The sequence below is a fragment of the Nesoenas mayeri genome, assembly GCF_963082525.1.
Source record: "Nesoenas mayeri genome assembly, chromosome: Z".
Lineage (NCBI taxonomy): Eukaryota > Metazoa > Chordata > Aves > Columbiformes > Columbidae > Nesoenas > Nesoenas mayeri.
Window position 1 is genome coordinate 36644744 of NC_137542.1, and position 24029 is coordinate 36668772.

The following is a 24029-nucleotide window of genomic DNA, read 5'->3' on the forward strand; positions in this document are numbered from 1 at the left end:
TCTCCTTGTTAAGAAAAAGGAAGCTTTCAATAGTGCATTCTACCATATCCTTAACAAGGAAAAATCTTGCAGCAGCATATACAAGCCTCTGGTGCTTTTGCACTATTTTAACATCTGAAAATCCCAGCTCAGGTGGTCCTGATTTTGTATTGCAGTCTTGTGTCCTTTCCTCAATGTCTTCACCATAACAATTTGATTTAAGAGAGAAAAAAAGAATTAAAGAGGAAAAATGTTTTCAAAACTGAAGTTTCAAGACTTCCAGGTAAGAATTGAGGCAATCAAATACTGGAAGATATGGAGGGCTGAACAGGTTTTGCTTTATTGGTTAAGTTGCTGTTATATAATTTCATACTAAAACAACAATGCTAACTATCAAGTTTGTTTTCACGTATTCAGTCAGCTGAAAAGTTAGGATTGTGTCTAGGGTAAGAAAGCTACAGCAGCAAGAGTTCAAAGAAGACTGAATAACTGTGTTACATTCTTGCTTCAGTTTATATTGAAAGAGCCGAATGCCAGGACAATAGAAGTGTGAGCAGACTGCATCTTAAAGCCCTCCTGAGGTTTCAAGAACAAAAGAAGAAAGATTTCGCAAGGCTCCTTTTCATTTGGTTTGTATAGTTCATAGGTACCTAACTTCATATAAGTTACTGTGTGTACATTTGAATCCAGAAAGAATACAGAATTTCTGTTAACCATTTGCAAGGTGTGGGGCAATTCTAGCAACATTTGCTCATCTTCTGTCATAGCGGTACAGAGGCAGTAACTGGGCAGGTCAGTGAAGCTGAAAGCTTTGATCACTGAAATTTTTTAACCAAAGGCATGGATCTGTAATTTTTGATATCATTTCAAACCATTAAGTATTGTTTGGATTGATGAACTGTCAAGTGCTGTGTTCTGGTCTTAAACTATGTGGAGATATTAAAAAGAAAAGTGATGGTTGGTAAAATGTGCATTCAGCTGAATTTCAGCACCTTCCTACCTCTTACTTGCTGTTAGCTTCTGCCTTCCTACTACAGATTTCAGTTTTGACAACTATTGTTTTTTACTGGGCTGTCACTGTAAATGACAAGTGAATGAGGAGGCAAGTGACTGAAAACCTGATTTTTTTAAAGGCCTTTTACTAAATACCAAGAGTAGCTGTCTTTGGTTCCTATATGAAGATTCTTTATCCAGTCTTTCTCAAAAAATAGGCAATATTTGCATGAGAATAGGAAAATTGTTTCTGATAGAGATGTGTAACTGCTTCAGATAAAAGGTACAAAAATCTCAATACTTTGGTTACCATACAGTTACTCACTAGGCATATAACTTTTCCTTGTCTTTGTTAATAAGTGATTGGTTTCTGGGATTGTAGAATCACATATGACATATATATGTAACCAGATGTTTTCATCGTACCTAGGATTAGAATTTTTGAATGAAGATTGTGGTCTGTTTTGGCTGTGATTAAGTCCTCAATTACTTTACCTGCAGTGCATGGATATTAAATGTTCGAAAAGTGATGTGCGTTCAGTCAGTACAGTCTCACTGAAGTTTTGGTTTTAAAGGACTTTGTAATTCATTGAGTTTCAAGGCTGTTTTTTACCAGCTTTTAATTACTGGAAGTCAGAGATCTCTTCATATCTGTCTGATCCATGTGTGGTGAGTTGAAACAAAGGGCCTTTTTAATGGCTTGTGGTTTCTCTCTCTAAATTCTCAGTGAGCAGGATGTTGGAGACTATTCTTCCAGTGTATGAAAAATGTAAATTTTTGTCAAAACTTAGTCTGTGGTAGTATTCAGGTTAAGAATAGTCTTTCCTTCAAAAGTGTGCTGCCCCTAGCAGTGATTTTGATGGCTGATAATGAGCCAGAATTTATTCAGAGAAGATTGTAGTGATATTCATTAGTGAAATGAAGTTCACTCCTGAGATGAAGCTGTGTTTTTATAGAATTTTTAAAAGCTTTATGAACTCGGACACTTTACGACCTCTTCCCAGTTTTATCAATGGTTGTAATGCATGTTGATAGGAAACACTGTTGTACCCTTAGCAATAAACAAAGGAAATAGCAGAATATAAAGAGGAATTTGAATGTAATTAAACTAGTGATTCTTTGTCAGAAATGGAAAACTGGTTTAGTAGGATCAAATCTGGCCAGTCAGACATTGATTTTAATCGAGGTTATCTTGCAGAAAATTTAAACTTCTGTTACATACATATTTTTCTGCATTCCAATACTCTTAGAACTATTTCAAAACCTACCAGGAACAAGTCATGATCTGAACAACTCTTTTTTTAATTGGAAAAGGTGTCTGAAATGCACCTTAAGAGTTTTGAAGGATGTGCTTTCAGAGGCTGTGGAGAAAATCTAATGGCTTGCTGATGCCAAACAAAGTTCAGTTTTCACTGTGCAGTGCATCCTCTAACCTGGAGCGTTCTTAAGTACTGCTTTACCTTAATGTGAATAAGTGAATTTATTAGTCCAGCAGAAGACTCTCCACATATTCGTGAGTCATTCCCAAAGCCTCCCTAAGCACCACCAAAAAAAACCCAGCACCACCTGTATGGAAGATGCTGGTTTAATGAAACTAATAAGAGCTGCTTTGAACAATACAGTGATGGAATTCTAAAGGTCTGCTAATCAAGACAGCTAGATGGCAGATAAGAAAAAATATTTTCTACTTCAAAATGGCAAAAGATTTTTTTTATTCCAGGAAAGTTTACTAATGATGTAATTTGTAAAAGCTTTTCTAAACAAAAGTTAATTAACTAAACTTCATTTTAGTTGTATGCCTTACTAGTCTATGTGAAAGAACTTTGTGTACATGCAGGTACTGTACAATAAACAAATACAGTGGTAAGTCTATCTGATTAAAATTAAAATAATTGCGTTGATATTTTAGAGCTTTGAGACCATTAAACCACCTTTTGTAATTGGATTATGTTACAATTGGGAAGATTTATTAAATGAAACATCTGCTTTGATACAGTGTCCTCATTTTCCTATCTTAGTTCTTCTCTGCTTATGCTCCACCTGCCTAAACTCCACCAGAATGAAATGGCTTGCATTGCCTTAAAATTATTTTAGACTATTGATAGATAGCTTAAATGCTTGCTGTTACTCACTATTTGCATACTTCTGCAACTCTCAAAATCAGTAAAAGCAACTGTGTGAAACTGGTTTCTATGGGGTTAGGGTGCTGACTGAGCTTAAATACAAACCTGTAGAGGTATGCACAAGACAATCAAAGCTCTGTTGTCCCCATTAACAGCAGGTGAGTGCAAAAGTTACGAAAGATAATTAGTTGTCCTATGATTCTTTCTATTTAATACCTTTTTTTTTTTTTTCCTTTTCTGAGATCATGCTCTGTCTGTTGGGGTACGTAAAAGGAGGACATAAAATTCTTGTTAATAAAATTTCATTCTAACTTTCTCTTAATATTATTTTAATAACTGACAATTGTAGTTAGGTAACACATCTCTAATTTCACTGATGTTGAGTATAAACAGAGCCACCAAAATCAGTGCAAGACACTCAGATTTAAAAGAGTTTTGAAGTTGCCAAAACCTTTTTGTCTTGTCCTTTCTCTTCCCCCTGCTTTTCTTCTGCTGACTTCCAGTCTGTCCACTACATTACTTGCCTCAGACATTAAAAAGAGTCAGTGATTGGGAAGTCTGGGGTTGAAGATGAGAGGATCCTGTTTCTCTTGGCAGCTGGTGCTGCAGGTACAATGAAACTTAAAATTTTCATGCTGTTGCAGTAGGGCCACCTTATATGCTCTCAGTTGATTTTCTTAAAGGAATAACAGTTAATTATTTACTTGATTTTCAAAGTGTCTTCCTTAATTTAGTGCTTTATAAGCAAGCATCTTCTTTCTGATGAAAAGTTAAAGAAAAGAGCTAACTTAAATAATTTGGGTATTTGTATATCTCTTTGGCTGCAGACAGTTTGAGAGATTGGATGTGTGACCATTTTCAGCTAAAATTTATGAAGCAGGTATTAGACTTCAGGACTCTAATACAGTCAGTTATAATACAGACTCTAAATCTAAGCAATGTATAAGAAAAAAAATTAAATAAAACCTTATATTAAAATGTCTTAGTATCCAGCCATGATATCATGTGTGTAGTAACTTCGACCTCTTTATCATTAGATGCCAAACCGAGATTGAATAGCTCTTTTTTCAATAGTACTTGTATTTTGTGAATTTTATAAGAAGTTAATTCCTGTAACAGCTGGGAGGAGGCAATGTTTGATGTTCCACATATTCTCCATCATTTCACTTCGCAGAGAGTATAAGTTAGCAAAATTTGTGTGAAAGAGCATAGGACGCAGTTTTGAGTCAGCCAGTAGTCTTCAACTGTATTGATATTTCTCCTGCATTACTGAAGTCCTTCTTTCCTTATTGTCTCTTACTAATAACATGCAAGACAAATTTTGAACAGTCATCTTCACTGTTTTGACAACTTACTGGAGGGCATAATTAATTTTATGTAGACAGAAACAGGTGTTTAATGGAAAATTATCAGATATATCAGTCTCTCACTGTGCATGGAAGGTAAGTATAGGGTGTGAATAAAGATGAAACAGGTAGATTTAATTCCACTATGTCCTGATTAGTACTTCTACTTTATCTCAAACATTTGTGTTACTTTTTAGATGTCACTCATTAACAGCGGTGCCTTTTACTTTATATTAAAACGAATGAGGCCTATGTAAAATTGAATGTGTTTTGCTTTGAGGTGGACATTTAAGCCACTCTAGTGCAGTTATTAGTAATGGTGTGACTATACCTCAGGTAGTTTCTCTTTAACCTGTTAATCAAGTCCTCTCAAAAAAAGATGGAATTAGTCTTGAGCATAATAGACCAAAGGTATGAGTCATATCATGGTCATTTTCAGAGTATGTTTTCATTAAAGTGATGTGATATTAGAGTCTCTTTGTTTTTTATTATCCAATGTCTGATTTTGCTGATTTTACTAAATCACGATCTAAATTCTCTAAAGTGAGAACATGGCAGACTTCGTTTCAAATCAGTTGGCTAAATGTCACATTATTCCTAGTTTGCTTGACTTGTCTAGTCACCTCCTGCTGTTTGACTTTTGATCATGAATAAATTGTTAAAAACTTAAGAATAATGTGTAATCACTAGTGAATAGTAAGAATTTCTGACTTAATCTGACTAGCTGAAGCAGTGTCTTGGGGAGTAATAATGAAGATCAAGTTATAGTCACTATGTACATGCGATTTTACTGTAGAAGTATTCAGGCAGAGCGTATTTTGATTGCTAGGTGGTTGCCTGGATGGCTAGAAAAAACATCCCACTCATTTGTCTAGTTGTGGAACCAAGACCAGGGATTAAAAAAACCCAAACCAAAAATGACCAAACCACCAAAACCCAACCCTTTCTGTTACCAACTCATGTAGTCAGTGTAAAATTGGGTTAATGAGCTTTTTTTTTTTTTTAAAAAATAAAATTCCTAGTATTCCTGTGGAGATTGTAATACTCTTGTATTAATTAAAACTTTTTGGATGTCTGTCTTGAAGGGTCTTTTACTTACTGTTTACAAAATAAGAATGTGGTTTTGTTTTTTTGTAGTTCTTCAGAACAGTTCTTAAAACAAATAGACTTAGGTTTAAGGAATATTTCAGAGAGAAAAATGCCACAGCATTCTACACATTTAGGTACTGTTCTAGTTGTGCTTGTCTTTTCACTTACCCTTTCGCTTAGTTGTGTGACTGGCTTTGTCAGTGTCTTCTGCAAGCAAAGTGTTCTCCATGCCAGGAGGCAGTACCTCTGACACAAACCTCTGATAATTCATAATACTGGGAAAAAAATCAATAACTTGCCTGCAGCTTATAAAGTTATACCTTCTAAATAAAGCTCCTGATTCATTAGGGAACAGTGAAATGTCTCAGTACCTCCACCCTACCTCCTTCACCTCTCCTCAAAAAACCCCCAAATATTGGAATATGTAAAAATGAAATCGGTATTAATGTTTGCTTGGTCTAAGAGGGCATGGTGGCTTTTTAATCCCTTCATGAAAGATCAAGTCCATTCTAATAATACCACTTTTATATAGGCCTTTTAACTTCCTAGTTTTCACCTTTAGTGAAATTAACCTACACCTGTGTTTTGAAATAGTGATTACAAAGGAAGTTATATTGGGTTGTAATTGGCTAGAAACTCAAATAGTGGAGATAGTTGTGTTATAAGAATCAGGCTGTTAACCTACACTTAGCTGTGGCAGGCAGGCAAGTTCTTAAAAGAAATAGTGGAGTAGTGGCGTGTGTGAATAATTATGTGCACTCTGTCTTTAAGTGGAATTGTTAAGTGGTTAGACCCGTTTTTCTAGTGGTAAAGACAGCTAGTATTTTAGATGTGATAGTAAATTAAGGCTCTTTATTCTAATGTCATATTTTAAGATAACAGGAGCTTTGAGAGGCTATATTCTTCCTACACGTTTCCAATACACAGAGTAAAAGATATGGCTGAGTTAAAGTCTTGAGAGGTTCACCCTGTTCTTAAATAGATTTGGTAGACTATTTGTAATTTGGAAGATTTGGGAAATAGCCTTTGATCTAGCTCTAACTGGGTTTTAAATATATTATGACTTCTGAGCTTGATGACTGTTGTGTTTTTTAATTGCGATAAACTCTAAATATTAAGAGGACTTCACAAAATGTTCATTTAGCAGATTTTCCTGTGGATTTCTTTTAAGGGATCATCTACACTGTCCTAGACCTGAGCACATGAAAGTAAAGTTATACTGCTTAGTCATGCATGTGTGTTTCTCTTCTTTTCTGAACTGCAGCTGAAGTATGTCAGCAGTTTACTCTTGTTTGGCATTTGTATGCTCCACAAGCTTTGCTGTGAGAGACTAAGAAGGGATAACTATAACTAAGCACACAGTGGAATGCCCTATTTTGATAGGTATGGTAAAGATAAAATAATAGTTGCTCATTAGCTAGCTGAGAAATAACTTCTTGGAAGAAGAACTGTACTTGGTGAGGATTCATCCTGTGTTCTGCACCTGCTGTTTTAAGTATTTCCCTTTTGCAGCGCTGAAGAATAGCTTACATTTACTATACTTAAAATCAGGGAATGGTTTGGGTTGGAAGTGACCTTCAAAGATCATCTAGTCCAACCCCACTGCAATGAGCAGGGACATCTTCAACTAGATCAGGTTGCTCAGAGTCCTATCCAGCCTGGCTTTGAATGTTTCCAGGGGTGGGGCATCTAGCACCTCTCTGGGCAACCTGTTCCAGTGTTTCACCACCCTCATTGTGAAAAATTTCTTCCTCATGTCCAACATGAACCTCCCTCTTTTAATATAAAACCATAACCCTTTGTCCTGTTGTAACAGGCCCTGCTAAAAAGTCTGTCCCCATCTTTCTTATAGGCCCCTTTTAAGTACTGAAAGGTTGCAATAAGGTCTCCCTGCAGCTTTGTCTTCTCCAGGCTGAATAGCCCCAGCTCTCCCAGCCTGTTCTCACAGGAGAGATGCTCCATCCTGCTGATCATTGTGGTGGTTCTCCTCTGGACCCTCCCCAAGAGGTCCTTGTCTTTCCTGTACTGAGGGCTCCAGAGGTGGATGCAGGACACCAGGTGGAGCCTCACCAGAGCAGAGGGGTGGCATCATTTCCCTTGATGTGCTGGCCATGCTCCTTTTGTTGCAGCCCAAGATACAATTGGCCTTCTGGGCTGCAGGCAGAGATTGCCAGCTCATATCCAATCTTTCATGCACCAGTACCCCAAGCCCTTCTCTGCAGGACTGCTCTAAATCTCTTCATCCCCCAGCTCGTATTGATACCGGGGCTTGCCTTGACCCAGGTGCAGGACCTTGCACTTTTCCTTGTTGAACTTCATGAGGTTTTCATGGGCCCACTTCTTGAGGGCTCATCCAGGTCCCTCTGGATGGCATCATGTCTCTCAGGCACATCAAGTGTACCACTCACTTTGGTGTCACCCACAAACTTGCTGAGCGTGCACTTGATCCTACTGTCTATGTCATTGATGACAATATTAAATAGTACTGGTCATGCAGTGTCTGTTCGTCTTAAATTCCTTAAGCTACTTGCTGGGTGAGAGTTGCTGTGTGCAGGTGTGTCTGTGGAGGTCTGAGTGCCTGCAGCTGCAAGTCAAACCATGGGTCGGAGGGCCCACAGTGTCAACAGCTGGAAAGATGAGCATGAGTGGATATAAGTGCCAGGAACAAGAGTGGGACCTCAGGTCACTGGGGCACATGCATCCATGGTACCAGAAACTGGAGCAAGTGAGTATATGGGCACTGCAGCTGAAGTGGGACTGCAGGCAAGAGGGACCATGTGCTTGAGTTCCAGTGGCTAGAGAGACTGGATGAGTGAAACCAAGTGCTAGATGCTGGGGTAGGACCAGTGGTTTGATGCCCACATGTCGTAGTGCCAGCAATTACATTAAGTGAAAGTGAGCATTAGTGAAGAGCAAGCCAAACTAGCCTGCATGTAGGTGAAGTGGTCAGGCGTTTGTGCCTCTCTAAGGGGAAGACCCGAGCAGGAACTTACTGTTAGGGTGACCAAGTGAGTCTGGATGGCTGCCAGGCACACTGTAGGATCTGTGGATCTCTAAGGATGAGGCTGCTGGTGAATGTCTGGGCAAAACCACAGGGGATTGGCTACTGGAAGACCACCAGAGTCTCAGCCATTTGTGTGTGTGTGTGTGTGCGCCGTGTGTCTTTGACAGTGTGAGATCATGGCAGGAAGGGGAGGGGGAAACTACTGGGGGAGTAAAAGGGTCCCAGTGAGGTCTGTGTGTGCATGCTTCTGTGTGTCTAAATGCATACCAGCATTTAGACCCCAGACAGTCTCTACCAGCAAATGGAGTGGGATAGTGGCCTTGAAGGCATGTATGTCCACGTGTCACACATGGCAATTTTGGAGACTGGGATCCAGGGGCAGGCTTGGTGCCTGAGTCTAGCTGCTGGGGGGACCCGTCTTACGTGTATGTATTGTCACTAGTGGACTCCTATGCAGCCAGAGAGGGGAGCAGGGTGGGTGTATTGGTGCTGTTTGGATTTGTTTGCATGCTATGTCTGTCTGTTTTGTCGCTGCCTGTGGTGTCTATGTGTTGTATGTATATGTGCGCTTTCTGTCTGCGTGCATGCCATCTCTGAATATATGCTCAGCCTCTCTACAAGTTGTATCTGGTGTCTTGGAGCTGCTGTGGCATCAGCCCTTTTGGGCCTCTAGGTACAGTGATTTTCTCTTAAGTCTTCTTTGTCGCTCTGCCTTTCACCTCCACAGTGTCCACCAGTAGAGAAATCAATTTCACTCCTGAATCTTTTTGGAGGAAAAGAACGCTTACTGTAAGTACAGTGACAGGCAAATGGCTTTCCTTGCAAAAGTGTGGTAATAGAGTATAGCACTCAATTCTGTAGGTCATATTAGATTATTTAAAATCCTTCTTTCAGACTAACTGCATGTCAGTTTTTAGTAGTGTTTTAGTGATGTAACAGTGAAGCAAATACACAAGAAAATGAAAAAAAGCAGTGTACTATTCTTGTAGGCCATCTCTATTTTTTCTGAGATTATTAAAAATTAATACCTTAATTTCCACTGGAACAAGGGAGACCTGACCTGTCAGTTCATATGTGATGTCATCTCTGCAAATTGCTCAGCTCAGCCATGAAGCAGGCACAGAACTGAAATTCAGTATTCCACTCGGCAGCAGGTAAAATAACAAGAAAACACGCTGAAAAAATGCATAAGGAAGCATGCTGCTCTCTGTATTCTGGGAGTAGTGCTGGTTTTGCAATAGGGTCAAAATATTGTGTACTGATTCAAATTAACAGCATGATGTGTTTGTGCTCAGTGGTCTTTGTTTTAATAAGACAGAGACAACAAATGTGTAGAAATTGGTTTTCATTTCCTTTTCTGTTCAGAGGGGATCCTCCTTATGTTATCAACATGTAGAGCTGCTTTATTGACGTTAAGACAGTGGTGCCATCTGGTGGTGGTAATGCATTATCAGAAATGGTGAAAATTACTTCTAAGGTGTTCCACTGAGAATTGAGAAACTGTTGGTATGGTACTAAAAAGATGTATTTGCTGCCTTAATGTACAATTATGTGGATGAAGTAAGTCATAAAAGGCTGCACATGGACTGTTAATCATGACTTGGCTTGCTAAGCAAATTTAAACGTTTAATCCTATTTCTGCTCAATAAAAAGATGTATTTCTAGTAGTTTCTTTTATTAAATAGTTCTTTGCAAACACAACATAAAGAGTTTTGTTGAAGTTTACAGTACTTTAAATCTCAATTTGGAAGAAAATTTTTTCTTCTGTTACTGCATTTTGCTAAAGCTAGTGTAACATTCTCACTGCTAGCACGTTTTGAGTAACTGTTCTTTTTTTTTTAAGTGGCTGATACATTAAGTTTGAAAGTAAAAATTCAACAACATAAACGTGACAACAGTTGAAATAAAGAACTTGGATATTTGAAGCCAAATCAGCCACAAATATTGTTTTCTTTATCCTGCCATCTCTTTAAAAAAGTGTCCTGCGTGTTAAGTTGTTTACCTGAGGTAATATCCGCATCATTATCTGGACTACAGTATAGACTTCGTTAGCAATGAAAGTAGAACTATGACTGCTTCTCCAATTCTCTTGAAATAAATTTTGACTCATAAATATCTTGCCCTGTGATGGAAAGATTTGCAGAAGTACAAGTGACTTTATGATAAGCTATTGGGGTTATTTAATTCATTTCACTTAGCCATAATTATTTTGATCTGTTGTGGGTCAGCATAAAGTTATTCTACTAAGTTACTGCCAGATAAATTTCCTTGCATGATGAATTTCCTTCCTTGTCTGTTCAGCTGTTAACAACTTAAATCTTTCTATTGCAATTTATTATAGTAACAGACTAGTTTTATGTTTGAATCCAAGCTAGTTGAGGAGGCACAAATGCTGTGCTTCTATTTATTGATAATCTATGACCTCATGACCATGCAACACTGCCTGCAGATGCATTGTATTGAAAGTGTGAATTAGACTTCCCTGTTAACCAGCCATTAGTTCTTTGGTTACATGTCTATGTTCACAATATCAGGAGCTGTTTGTGGACCTGGTCTTGATGGAATGATTTGTTTGGAGGCCTGTTCAGCTAATGTAGATTGTGGAATTAGATGGAAACAGCTGTTAAAATTGAAAATATTTAATGATATTTAAGAATTTAATTTTAATGTTTAAATTAATGTTTACATAGTTAATGTATCAATATTTATTGGATGTCTTTGAGAACAATTAAACTGGCTGCCATAGCAGGGACTGTCTCTTCTTCCACAGTTTAATGAATCTCATTGTGAACCTAGGTTTGTCTACTGGTTGTCATCTGCATGCAGCTACTCACGAAAGTCCATGAGGCTTATGCCAGCCATAAACCATACAATCATAAACTTCAGATTTTAAAATTTTCTTTCCCACACTAAGTTTTGGGTCAGAGGAAAGTTCAGGTCTTATAATGTTTTGTTCTTAGACCTATGACTTTCACTTTGATAACACTGTCCTTGTGAATTTAGGTATACCTGCTGCTTCTATTAATAGTACTCTCGTCATTCAGCTTTCAATGCTCTGTGGCTGTAGTACATTTCAGTAATTATTCAGCACTATTGCTAGGATCTGCTGTGTATAGCTTTTTTTCTCTGGCTCTCTCCACTTCTGCTTTTTAATGAAGTAACATATTACGCTATATTGCAGCAAAAGAAATACATATATGTTTTTATCCTTTTAAAATAGAGCAAGGCTGTAATGGTTTGTAAATCCTTCAGGCATTTACTTCAGTTCCGGATCTGTACCTCATAAGGGTAACTTGCTGGTTTGCTTTGCAAACCTAGGTGGTGCAAATGAGAATTACAGTTATCAAGAGCAGTAATAGAAGTTGAACAGTCCTTTAAATAAAATCTGTTTTGGAATATTAGTACTCACTTCTGACTTGTTAGCATGCAGGATGAGTAGAGTGATCCATTTGCCTGGTTTCCAGCAACCCTCTAGATGTAAAAATGGACTGAATTTCACTGTCTTCTAGCATTTATAATGCATCACTATCTTCCTGTAACCAGAATATGGAGAATGTGATGGTGATGTAGGATCAACTTTGTTGTTGAGTGCCACTCTCTTCTTCCAGCTGTTAGCTTGTCCTCTTCCTGTAGCAGTGATGGAAGATGTATGGCAATTCCTTTTGAAAAGTTTTTACTCAGAAGTTTATGTTGTGATGTGCTCTTGGACTGATGATATGCCTCTGACTTGGTTTCTTGAGAAGCAGTGCCATTGACTGCTCTGTTCTCCACATTTTGCTGCAGAAATAGATCTTTTTTTTGGCAAATCCTTTCTGGAGTTTCTTCCCCTGTCCATATGAGAAGCTTTTCATCTTCAGTGAGGACTTTTTATTGTCAGCTGCAACAAAAGAGCATCTCATGCAACTCTGCATTGCCTTCAGTTTATAGTAATTTTTTTTTCTCTGAATACAGTAAAAAATATTTACAGTGGAATAGCCAAGGGATTATTTGCATTGTACTGAAGTTCTCGCCTAGTACTATCATGAATATTTTCTTGTATCACTGTATTTATAATTCCCTTCGCAATATAACAGTAAGATCAGTAACTACAGGCTATGCCTTTGGTTTTTTTGAAGCAGGACAATGGAAACAGTACTACTCTTTACCTGTCTCTGTAACACCTGAGTATTTCCTGTGTGAATAAACTTAGTAAGAAAAATTGCCTTCATCTGTCAAGCTAATCTATTCATCCTTTGGCTAAAGGTGATACAAAGGTCTTTTTTTTTTTTTTTTTTTTTTTTAAATATAATTTTAGTTTTGAAAATTAACTAAAGATTCTGGAAATGCTGATTATTTCCCTGAAAGTAATTTTTGAAACTTAAGAGAAAAGAGCAGATTACTTGCAAGTATAACTTGAAAAATTAGAATAATACTCATCTGGCTGTGGATCTTCAATCTAAAATGTTTTCTTTTGTTACAGGTTGATCACTATTTAGTCCATAAATTGTCGTTCAAGGTTCCTGCTTATTTATTTGGTTATTTTCCCTGTCGTTTGTGAAGATAATGAATTTCATTTTCTTATCACATGGTGACAGGACTACTTGGATTTTTGAGTAGTTTTCCTTGCCTATGTGTGTCCTTTCGTAGGAGACTGTATTACATTTCCCCCCCCCAACCCCCCTTTTTTTTTCCTGAGGATCTAATTATTTTTCTTACTCAGAAGTGTACCTGCCCCACTGTTACCTTCAGTTAGTGTAGATACTTAGATACTTGCAGTTGAATTTAGTGAGCTAAGAATTTCTTGTGGCAGATGGGTTTTATGGAATTTCGGATGTTAACTTTCAGACTGTTTTTGTCTTTTCAGGTCTCTGGATGGCAGACTCTGAAAAGAAATGCTGTTTTAAGAGGTACGCCTCATGTGGGCCAAAATACTCCTCACTAGTGTAGATACAAATGATAAGGCTGTACTTTGAAGAAGTCTCTCTGCTGATCCTTGCATGAATAATAGTTTTCAGTGCTGAAATCTCTCTGAAATGTGAAAGCTTGTACAGAGCCAGGCTTCCCTTCTTGGTGACAGTTTCAGCAGAGAGATCACTGCTTTAGTGGATGAAGCATAGCATAAACAAAACCAGTTGACTATCTGACATGTTTGTATGCCCTGCCAGTCTCTCCTGGCTCTATATGAGGGATTTTGTTTGTTTCCTTGCTTTTTAAACTGGGAATATAGTCCAGATGCCTTTGTAATTGTCTTGACTCACTTCTTATTTGTGTAATGTAAGATGTGACAGACAGTGAGAGGCTGACACCATGCTAAGAGTGTGCTATAAAATAATATCAGTTGGAACTAACATGAAGGAATATTAATCTTTGTACAAGTGATCATTTTTGCATATTAGCTGTATATTTTGAATGTTTTGTGTGTTTGTTTGGGATTTCGTGTTCCAGCTCTTAAGGAGACTGCTTGTTCTCTCTCCATTGTTAATATGTTGTTTCTGAATAATGGATTACTTTACAGCTATTAGGAAAGCAGTCTCTTGAAATTGAGTTGGATAGCTCATCTATTATGTCTCACATCCATTTCAGGATTCATAAGTGGCAGATTTTAAGAAAGTAGGCTTTGTTTGTCTTTCTAAGAGAAAGATTTGTCCAGTCCAGTCTTTTCAGGGCTCTCATTTTAATTTTTTTTTAAACAGGACCTCTTAATTCTTTCTTACGCATGATTCAGGTCTCTGAAGCTTTAAAAGGTTTCCTGTTTCTCTAAAAGCAGTATAGTGCTAATTTGTTTCATTCTGACTCAAAAATAATTCCCTGTGTAAAGTACTAACAACTTGGGTTAAAAGTGGCTCTTCAGCTATTGACTGAGATTCTGTTGTTGCTGGTTCTTACGCTGTATTTACAAAGGTCCTGAAGAAAATGATGCTAAGAATAAGGAAAAGTATTATTACTGTTTGCAATACACTTGTTGCATGAAATGAAGACGATGGTGCTGCACTAATTCTGGAGGTGCACACTTGTAGGATGAGAGGCATTGCATACAAGTTGCAATGCAGAACATTCCTGTGAGACAATGGGAGCACTTTTTGGCAGCGAGGGTGGTCAGACCCTGGAACAGGTTGCCTAAAAAGGTTGTGGAATCTCCATTTTTGAAGGTTGTCTGAATGCAGCAGGAATAGGCTCACAGCAACTCAGTTCAAGTGGGCCTGCTTTGAGTCCAATGTTGGATTAGAGCAGTTTGGAAGTTACTTCCAGTCTACATTATCCTATGAATCTATTTAACCTGCTCCGGGGCCACTTTTTGTGCATTTCCTATAAAAACAGGTGAGGCTCAGGTTGCTGTGGATTTGTTCGTGTTTTAAAAAAGAAGCAACTGTATTTGAGAAGTGTTCTGTGATTATAGAACTGAGGAGTTAGAGTAACTTCTTCCTGTTCTAGCAACATGGTTTGAGGGAAGTGTGTTGTTCTTTGGCTCTAGTGTTCACTTGTTGACTAGATAAAGAGAGAAAAACTTTGATTTTTTTTGTTTTTTTTTTTAAATCTTTTATCAAATGTCACTGTTCAGTCAGTGGATTGAGAGTCTCAAAGTTATCAACAGTTCTTAAAGTTTGAGATTGCTTGGTGTAGTAGGTTACTATTCAAACAGGTAACTCTGTGTAGAAGACCTAAGGAACCTTTGTGTCCTACAGATTTGCCTTATTTGGGTTTAGCTTTTTAAAAACTCAATTAAGGTATGATATTTCTGTTGTCTGCTGCCATAGAGGTTGGGAGCCTGAGATCTGCAGTTTTTGACTGTTAAAAAGGGGCTATTACACATTACAAAATAAGGCAAATTCAAATAGCCTCAGTTTTTTGTAGAGGTATATTTTTCATACTAAGTCATGTGAAGTCTGGTGAGTTTATAAAGTGTCTGTAAAAAATAAGGCTCAATTTGGAGATATGTTTTAGTTTTCTTTAGATGTTTAAAATGTCATGCAAGAAGACATCAGCCTAGGTGGTGCTTTGGAAGAATAAACTTGTCGTCCCCTCCTGTTATTTCTTTAAGCTCATATATGTGACTTTAAGCTCAACCTGATTCTGCCAGTTTTCTTTTTAAAGCAACCAATTTTGGATTTTGAGCTCATGCTAACTTCATTAAGTAGATGTCTGTGTGATTCTGACCAAATAACCATTGCTTGAAGTACTCAATTTGCTGCTTCAGAGCAGTCAAAACAGTAAGAAATTCTCCTTGCATGTATAGATGAAGGTAGTGTAATAGTCTAGTAGGTTCATAGGATCATAGGACAATCCAGATTGGAGAAGACATCAGAAGATCATGTAATCCAACTATTTAAAGCAGAGTAATCTGTGAGATTAGACCAGGTTGCTCAGTGTTTTCTCCAGTTGTCTGAATGTTTCCAGGCCCTAAGCTGCAAGCTTGCTTGGGGAGAGTGTTTTCAGAGATGGTTTGGACTTCTGTTGTTTTTCTTTTTAAGGTTAGATTACTTGTTTTGGAAATTCCTGAATTCACTTTTAGCTTTCTTTTCAACATATCACTGTTAGAGAGAGGGGAAGATGAGATTTGTGGAAGAAATCCTCTGGATTTCAGATTTGGGAAAACCTCATGTTCTTTTTCAAAAGAAAGGTATTGAAAGGATACTTGGATTTGCCTAGAAAATAGAAAAATAGATTGGTTAAAACAAGCTGGCTAATCTTGATGGTTCTTAGTGAAACTTCTTTTTTAAAGATTGTGTAGTTTTGCTGTTTAGTTCCAACTTATATGAGATTACTAACATGAATTAATTGTGTGTACAGAAATTGTCAGTCTAAGCAGGATGTGACTTCGTTCAGAACTGTTCAGAGAAATCCAGAGGCTAGTGAATGTCCTGCTTCTCTTTTCTTTGTGTTACTACATGTTAATAAGGTAAAAGTAACTCTTCAAGAGTGCTACTTAAATTACAAATACAGATGCTGAGACTTCTGAAGGATACTGAGATTTTCTCGAGATATATGTCAAGTTGATTTCATGAGAGCCCAGCAGTTAAAAAAAATTAACTAAGTTTTCAATCGCTTGGTTGGTAAACTCAGTATTTCGGGTACGATTTGCAAGCTGATTAGACTGATGTAAAACCTTAAACTTTTAATAAATAAATTTTTAACTCATTACTGTACTCATAATGCGAGTAACAGTCTTTATAACAATTAAGGTGGAGTTAAGATGACATAGAAATAGTGCTTGGGGATTTATTTATATTACGCTTGTCAGCATTAATATCTTGGAAATTTTTTGTACATTCTGTTTGCTTCTAATCTTCAGATCTAATCCACTTTTTTTTTTTTTCTCTGCTACAGCAGTATACTTCAGTGTATATATGGCTACTTGACAAATACATTCGGGATGTTTCTTTTTGTGGGGTAATGTCATGGTTTAACTCCAGCTGACAACTGAGCACCATGGAGCTGCTCGCTTTCTCCTTCCCTCCCTTGGTGGGATGGGAAGGAGAATCAAACAAAGTAAAACTCATTAATTGAGATAAAAACAGTTTAACAGGGCAGCAAAGGAAGATAAGATAAAATAATAGTAAAGATAACAGAATATACAAAATGAGTGATGCACAGTACAATTGCTCACTACCCCTTGACCAATACGCAGCCTGTCCCTGAGCAATGATCCAGCCTCCTGGCCAACTTGCCCATTTTATATACTGCGCATGATATCGTATGGTGTGGAATATCCCTTGAGCCAGTTTGGGTCAGCTGTCCTGGCTGTGCCCCCTCCCAGATTCTTGTGCACCTCCTCACTGGAAGGGCAGGGGAAGCTGAAAAGTCCTCGACTTAGTTGTTGCTACATAGTGCTTATACTAAAACATCAGTGTGTTATCAGCTACTAGAAAATTAGCTCTATTCCAGCTAAAACCAGGACAGGTGATAAGAGCTTGGCTGTCTTGTATGATGAAAGTGACTTTTAAGTTCTATTTGGCAGTAGGCTGTAGGAACATGAGAATGTTGAAAGTCCCTCTCAAGCAGATGTGAGGTTCAGATAGACTAGTACCGTGTCTGAGCTGATAGCTGTTAACGTATTCCAGATAGGAACATGGAAGACATCCTATATTAGCCATCTACCCACACGGAGAGTTTCTTCCTAAGTGTTCTGAGTGGTAGGTTAGCTTCATGTTTTGTAGTAGGACTGTGTATCCTTTTAAAATACATTAATAATGATAAAGTAAGTGATTGTGAAATTTGCAATTATATTTTCTACTTTCCTCTGAAATTATACAGGACAGGTGATGAACGTGGAATTACTTTATATTTTTAATTTGTTGCTGTTATTAATGAATTTAATTTCTTATATGAGATGGTAACGTTAGTCCTTTTATATTTTCTTTATATATGTCAGTAGTTTTGCTGGTTGTGGGGTGTTGTTTTTTTTTTTTTTTTTCTGTTTTGGAAACAATTCAAGAAGTCTTCAAAGTCTGAGTCTTTAAATATGTTGTCTAACTGAACTGACATTTTGGTAATATGCCATTTTGTTGCTATCTACTCCCTTCCTTTCTAAATAGATATTAACCACCCTGGACTTCTTTTTTTTTTGGTCTGTGTGTGTCTGTGTGTTTGTTTGTTTGTTTTTTTTAACTGAAACCTCCAATTGTTACAGGTTGACTGCTTTGAAAAATAAGAGAGGCATTCCCATTTTCTTCTTTTTCCTGAAACTAGAGGACAGGTCTCAGTTGCACAAGATGCAGGTTAAAGTGGAGTCTGACACTGGCAGCTTGCCTACAAACCTTAGAAGTTACATTGCTTATTGGAGATCCAAACTGCATTGATACTATCATGTCTGCGCCTCTGCAAATGCAGAGAAGAGTTTGTTTTCTTGTTTTAGAAGCTCAAGATAGCAATGTGGACGAACCCTTATGGGGAAGTCCTCTACTACATTTTGTCTTGCTTTGAAACTAAGGTGTCTAGTGCCCTGGAAAACAGCTGTTCCCATTCTGTTGCTTCTTCAAATAGTTCCTGGTTTCTAGTCTTTAAAAATAATGAGAGGGATTTTGCGTCCTTCTTGAAAGGTATATAAAATTTTCATTAGGTTGATTTGACAGGCTTGCTCTAGATATTTGAAAAGACATTTTCACATTGCCAAAAAGTGTATGATTCTGTTTCCTATTCAGTCAGTGAAGAATGTATTATCTTTGCTATCCTCTTTTTCTGGCACAATGGACTTCATTACCATTCTGTAGTATTTTTACCTTGTTCATTATATGGTTCATTCATTCTTCTCTCTCTCCCCGTCTCTACCCCACCCCATTCTTACTTTTTTTTTTTTTTAGGAGCCGTGCTTGTCTCTGCTAGTGAGGAAAAATTGTCATGCCTTTTCCAGAAAACAAATTATTTGTTTGCTTCAGTTTTCACCATACTATCTTTAGCTTTTCTGCCTTATTAGTACTTACATTCAGTCTGGTGATCCTGAGCACCTTTTTTCTGAATTCCTGCCTAGGCAAATAACTAGAGTGATATTGATACTGCCTTTTTAAGTATCCTTGTAGCTTAATGTTTCATTTGGCTGTCATAAGTTATGTTTTCCAATGTGCTGACTTTCTGTTTAACTGGTGGTTTTAAACCATCTTCTGAACTCTTCTTAAACAATGATGTTGAGTAACTCCTCCTCTGTGCCATAGAAATCTACTTATTTCATGCAGTAGCTTCTGTAACTGGAGACATCAGATACTGACTTCCAAAGTTTTAAGATGTGGCTGGTTTTCAGTTGATTTGAAATAAATCTGTAAAACACAATTTAGAAAGGTAGTTTCCTAGCATAGATTCTCACCTGTCTTGCGTATGGCAAAACCAGGTTGTGTTTTCATGGTTCTCTAATGATTAGTCACTAGATTAATTAAGAAATGTCAAATACAATAAAATAAGTTTGATTTGTGTTACCAACTGCACTGGGTAACATGAGTAGGGACATCTTCAACGAAACAAGTTGCTCAGAGCCCCAGCCAGGCTAGCCATAATTGCTTCCGGGGATGGGCTGTCTACCACCTCTCTGGGCAAGCTGTTCAAGTGTTTCACCACCTCATTGTAAAAAAAAAAATTAATACTCGTATCTAGCCTGAAGATGCAGCCCAAGATATGCTTGGCCTTCTGGGCTGCAAGCACACGCATTGTTGTCTCATGTGCAGTCTTTCATCCACCAGTACCCCCAAGCCCCTCTCCACAAGGCTGCTATCAATCTTTTCATCCCCCAGCCTCTATTGATACGAGGGGTTGCCTTGACCCAGGTGCAGGACTTTGCACCTTTCTTTGTTGAACCTCATGAGGTTTCCAAGGGCCCACACCTTGAGTTTGTCCAGTCTCCTCTGGGTGGCATCCTGTACCTCAGGTGTGTCAACTGCACCAATCAGCTTGTTGTCATCCACAAACTTGCTTGCACTCAATCCTCCTATCTATGTCATTGATAAAGATATGAAATAGTACTGAATCCAGTACAGACCCCTGGGGGACACTACTTGTCACAGGTGTCCATCTGGCCATTGATCTGCTGAGCTCTACTCGTTGGCTTCCTACTTTCTGGCTTCAACCATCCAGCCAATTCCTTATACACTGAATAGCCCACCCATCAAATCCCTATCTCTCCAGTTTCAAGAGAAGGATGTCATGGAGGACCATGTGAAATTGCTGATATAGTTCAAATTAGTGTGAGAGTTTGCCTTTTGATAGCTCTTTTGGTTTAGTGCTACTTTATTAAACATAGAAAAAGAATATGACAAATTCAATTAATGATGATACAACCTTGAACAGACTGCCCAGGGAGGTTGCAAAGTCTCCTTCTCTGGAGACATTCAAAACCCTCCTGGATACCTTTCTGTGTAACCTCATCTAGGTGTTCCTGCTCCAGCGAGGGGATTGGACTAGATGATCTCTCGAGGTCCCTTCCAATCCCTAGCATTCTGTGATTCTGTGAACCTTTTTAGGATATGTCTATGTGAAATTTAGTGAACACATGTCACCATTCAAATTCTGAGATGTATTGCAAACTAAGGTAGATGAAAATTAGTATTTTTGAGTCAGGGACTTCAATGGAAATCAGTGTAGTTTGGTGACTTCTGCAGTGTGGGAACCACATGTAATAGGTTCTAAACAAATTTAACCTTCTCTGTTAATTAACTTGAATGCTGTCAACTTATGTAACAGTAGAATTTTCTTTCCAGTATATCTTGAAAAATAATGTGTAACTGTATATATAAGGTAACAGTTAGTTTATTAAGGTGTGCGCTATTTTCTGGTGTTTTCTCTAAAAAACAATGAGGTTGCTGCAAAAACACATGTTTCATGTTTCATTTATAATTTCTGATTTTTCTTCCTCTTTAAGGGTGGTTATGCCATCCCTTGCTCTCGAGGAAATATTTCTAGTTCACATACAACAAACTGCATCTCTGCCAATGAGACTATTTTAGTTTGTAATGTGCTCTTTAATTACCTTGAGTTTAAATGAAGTGGGATTTCAGAAGCTGTATTTTTCAGCTCCATTATTGAGGCACAGCTTAAAAGTTATGCTTTAACCATACTAGCACAAGGCGAACACTAAAAACTGTGGTTAAATGTACTATGCCAAATCAGACTTAGTTATGATTAAAATGCTTTTAATTCTCAAATTCGTTTGAGGATTTTCTTTCTCCAAATTTTTTGAATTTCTCCTCATTACTAGACCAAATGTGATAACTTAGATCACTAGACTAGCAGTGTTTCACCTTAAATCCAAGTCCCTTTGTTGACGAAGGAACTTAATAACACCATGTTTACATTGCTTTATTTCACATACTTTAAAAGTTAGTGATATAATTGTGTGTGCATGCACGCGCCTATACATTATATGAGAGCATAAAGCAGTATAAAGATATCGTTAGGGTTAATTCTTGTTAATCACTTATTCCTGAATGACTTTTACCTGATCACTGCAGCTGTGTTAATTTATGATATGTCTTTTCTGCAGACACCAAAGATGCTAACGAGAAAGATTAAACTTTGGGACATTAATGCCCATATAACCTGTCGTCTGTGCAATGGATACCTGATTGATGCTACTACTGTAACAGAATGCCTACATACTTGTAAGTAGAAGTATAATTAAGATAAATTGTTGTGTGGTTTTGTTTGTTTGTTTTAATTTGATGTGCACATGTTTTAATGGCTTTACTTGAAATGTAAAACCTGTGCATCAGCTCAAATAGTGCGTGCTTTACTAGACACTGCTTTTTTTAACAGATGATCTGCTTTTTCAACAAAGCAAATGAAGAGAACATTAAAGCTGTACTGCATACACCTGAAGCCATATACAATTAGTGGTAGTGTATGCTTTCAAGAATGCAGTCCATCTTCTTGCTGAAGAAATGTGGAATGCCTAGTTCTCTCTTCTGTTGACATAGCATTTGTTCTCCAGCTGGAACCTTCCAAATGCCTCTTGCTTTCCTGTTCCTCTGCAGAAAGCAGCCATAGTTTATTGATAGAGAATATATATATTGTATTGTACCCTAGAAATAAACTTTTGCTCCAAAATATAGTGATGAGGGAGTTGGTTGTTGTTCAGTTACTTTGTCAATTTCTAGTTTCACATCACTGAAGTGTACCCTAGTATCTTGCAAAACCTTATGCTTTAAGAAAACTGAAGGTTTAAGTGCATCTTTGTTTTTGATGTTATGGGATATAGAAGTGCTAGGCTTTGCAATATTCTGCTGGAAACCTGGCATATTAGCACAGTTCCAACTACAGATCTAGAAAAGTTCTTTCCGAGGAGAAGCAACCTTGTAGTCCAAAGTGGTAACTCCAAAACTCTGTGTCATGAATCTTTCCTGATCCTCAGTTTCCTTTGCCAAGGTAGGTATCAGCTGGGGAATTAATCATCAGGCCAAACATTAGTGATATTAAATATCCAGACCTTAGTGACATTAAATATCATCTGTAGCAGCCACATTAATGACTTTACACATTACATTAGAGGGTTTTACAAAATGTACATTTTCTAGCTGTGTCTTCAGAATCCCTGCCATTTACCGATGTGTCATTGTCACCCAGGAGCTTCCATTTGTCCAGTTTTGCCTGTTCGGAGAATATAATTTGTTTTGTTTACATGTGCCTGCATTAATCTATTAAATAGTATTTGTCATGCAACTTCAAATATCTAATGTTCTAAAATGCTTGTTATAAAGCTACTATGTTGTTTCAATAGCTTAATGACCCATAGTCCTAAACTGTAATTGGTGACAGTGGCTTCATCGCCACAAAATGAAAGTTTCAGCAGACTAATTCTTCACCTAAAATTTCTTGCAAAGGGGAAATACAATGCTCGTGATTTGTCAGAGATTGTTTTCCATCGTATTTCATTTAGAAGTTCTGCTCATCAGCTTTAATGAGTTTTTTGTTGCCCAAAATTCTTTACTGTTGCTATTAACAAAATTTTGTACAAACCAAGTATTATTATATAATAAGTTAACATGTCTGACATGGAGTTAGACAGTCATTTTTCGTTGTTCTTTAAAAAACAACCAACCAACCCAAAAGCCCACAACAAAGCAAACAAAAAAGCAACCAAACAAACCCACAAAACCTACTGAACTCACATCACATCATCTACACCATTTCTTACATTTGCTTATGGTGGAAATGTTTAGATTAATCCCCAGTGATACAGTGCTTGCTTCAAAAGCCAGGGAATGCTCCTTGCTAGCACTTTTTTTTTTCTTTCTTTCTTCTTTTTTTTTTTTCCTTTTTTTTTTTTTTCTTGTGGTTTGCCCTGTCCTTGTTTTGGCAGCTTGTATTTTCAGAATACTCCTTGAGTTTGTACCCTTTAGAATTAGAGTTTTCTGAGAAAAGGGACAGAGGCCTCTCTTTATTAAGATCTTTATACACATTGGCATGTTTTGTGTTGTGTATGTTAATACTAATAATCTATGTTCCTGGTAAAGCATCATTGTAAAAACTATCCTGAAAGTTCCCTGTCAGTTGAGATAGTGAATTCTGTGCTGAATTATACTACCTTGAAATTTTATTTCTGTTTCAACTCAGAACATCACAATTTTCTTATCTTAAATTTTTCTCCAATTTCCTGTCCTTCAGACATTCAGAGACTCTTCACTTCAGTAGTAAAGGTAGTTCTTTGGTCCTTTAGTGAGGGTCATATGGAAGACCAGGGCCAGTCCTTTGAAGGGACAGGGCCTACTTCTTTTGTAAAACAGAATTCAGGGGAAAACAAGTTTCTTGATCCCTTTACTACTTATTTCTCTGCTATATCTTTAGTTTCTTGATGGCAAGCAGTCCTATAAGCCAGTAGTTAAAAGCTTCATTAGTAGTAACTCTTTGTTAAATCTTTCCTAGCTTACACCTGTTGGTTGATTAGAATTCCAGCATAGAAGATGTATCCAGGTCTTGTTAAACTTTTACATTTCTGAGTTTCATTAGTGTTCACATATGAAAGCTGTCCTTGTACGTTATGAAAGGGAAAGCCTCATATGTTATGAAAGCTATTGTTTTGTGGATTCACAAGGGTAATGG

The 24029-nt window shown here is 37.4% G+C and overlaps 1 protein-coding gene across 6 annotated transcripts in view; it reads left to right on the forward strand.

Moving 5' to 3' along the window:
- Nucleotides 1–24029, forward strand: part of PCGF3 (polycomb group ring finger 3) — a gene marked incomplete at its 5' end in the record, with an annotated part of 53491 nt that overhangs the window by 14208 nt on the left and 15254 nt on the right. For 5 of the 6 annotated variants that reach the window (XM_080363086.1, XM_080363090.1, XM_080363087.1 and 2 more), the window contains 2 exons: nucleotides 13378–13420; nucleotides 21475–21592. In XM_080363086.1, coding sequence (XP_080219212.1) covers nucleotides 21484–21592 — 109 coding nt within the window. Of the gene's footprint in view, nucleotides 1–13377; nucleotides 13421–21459; nucleotides 21593–24029 lie in introns of those variants that run through there. The other variant, XM_080363085.1, reaches the window with a different exon arrangement.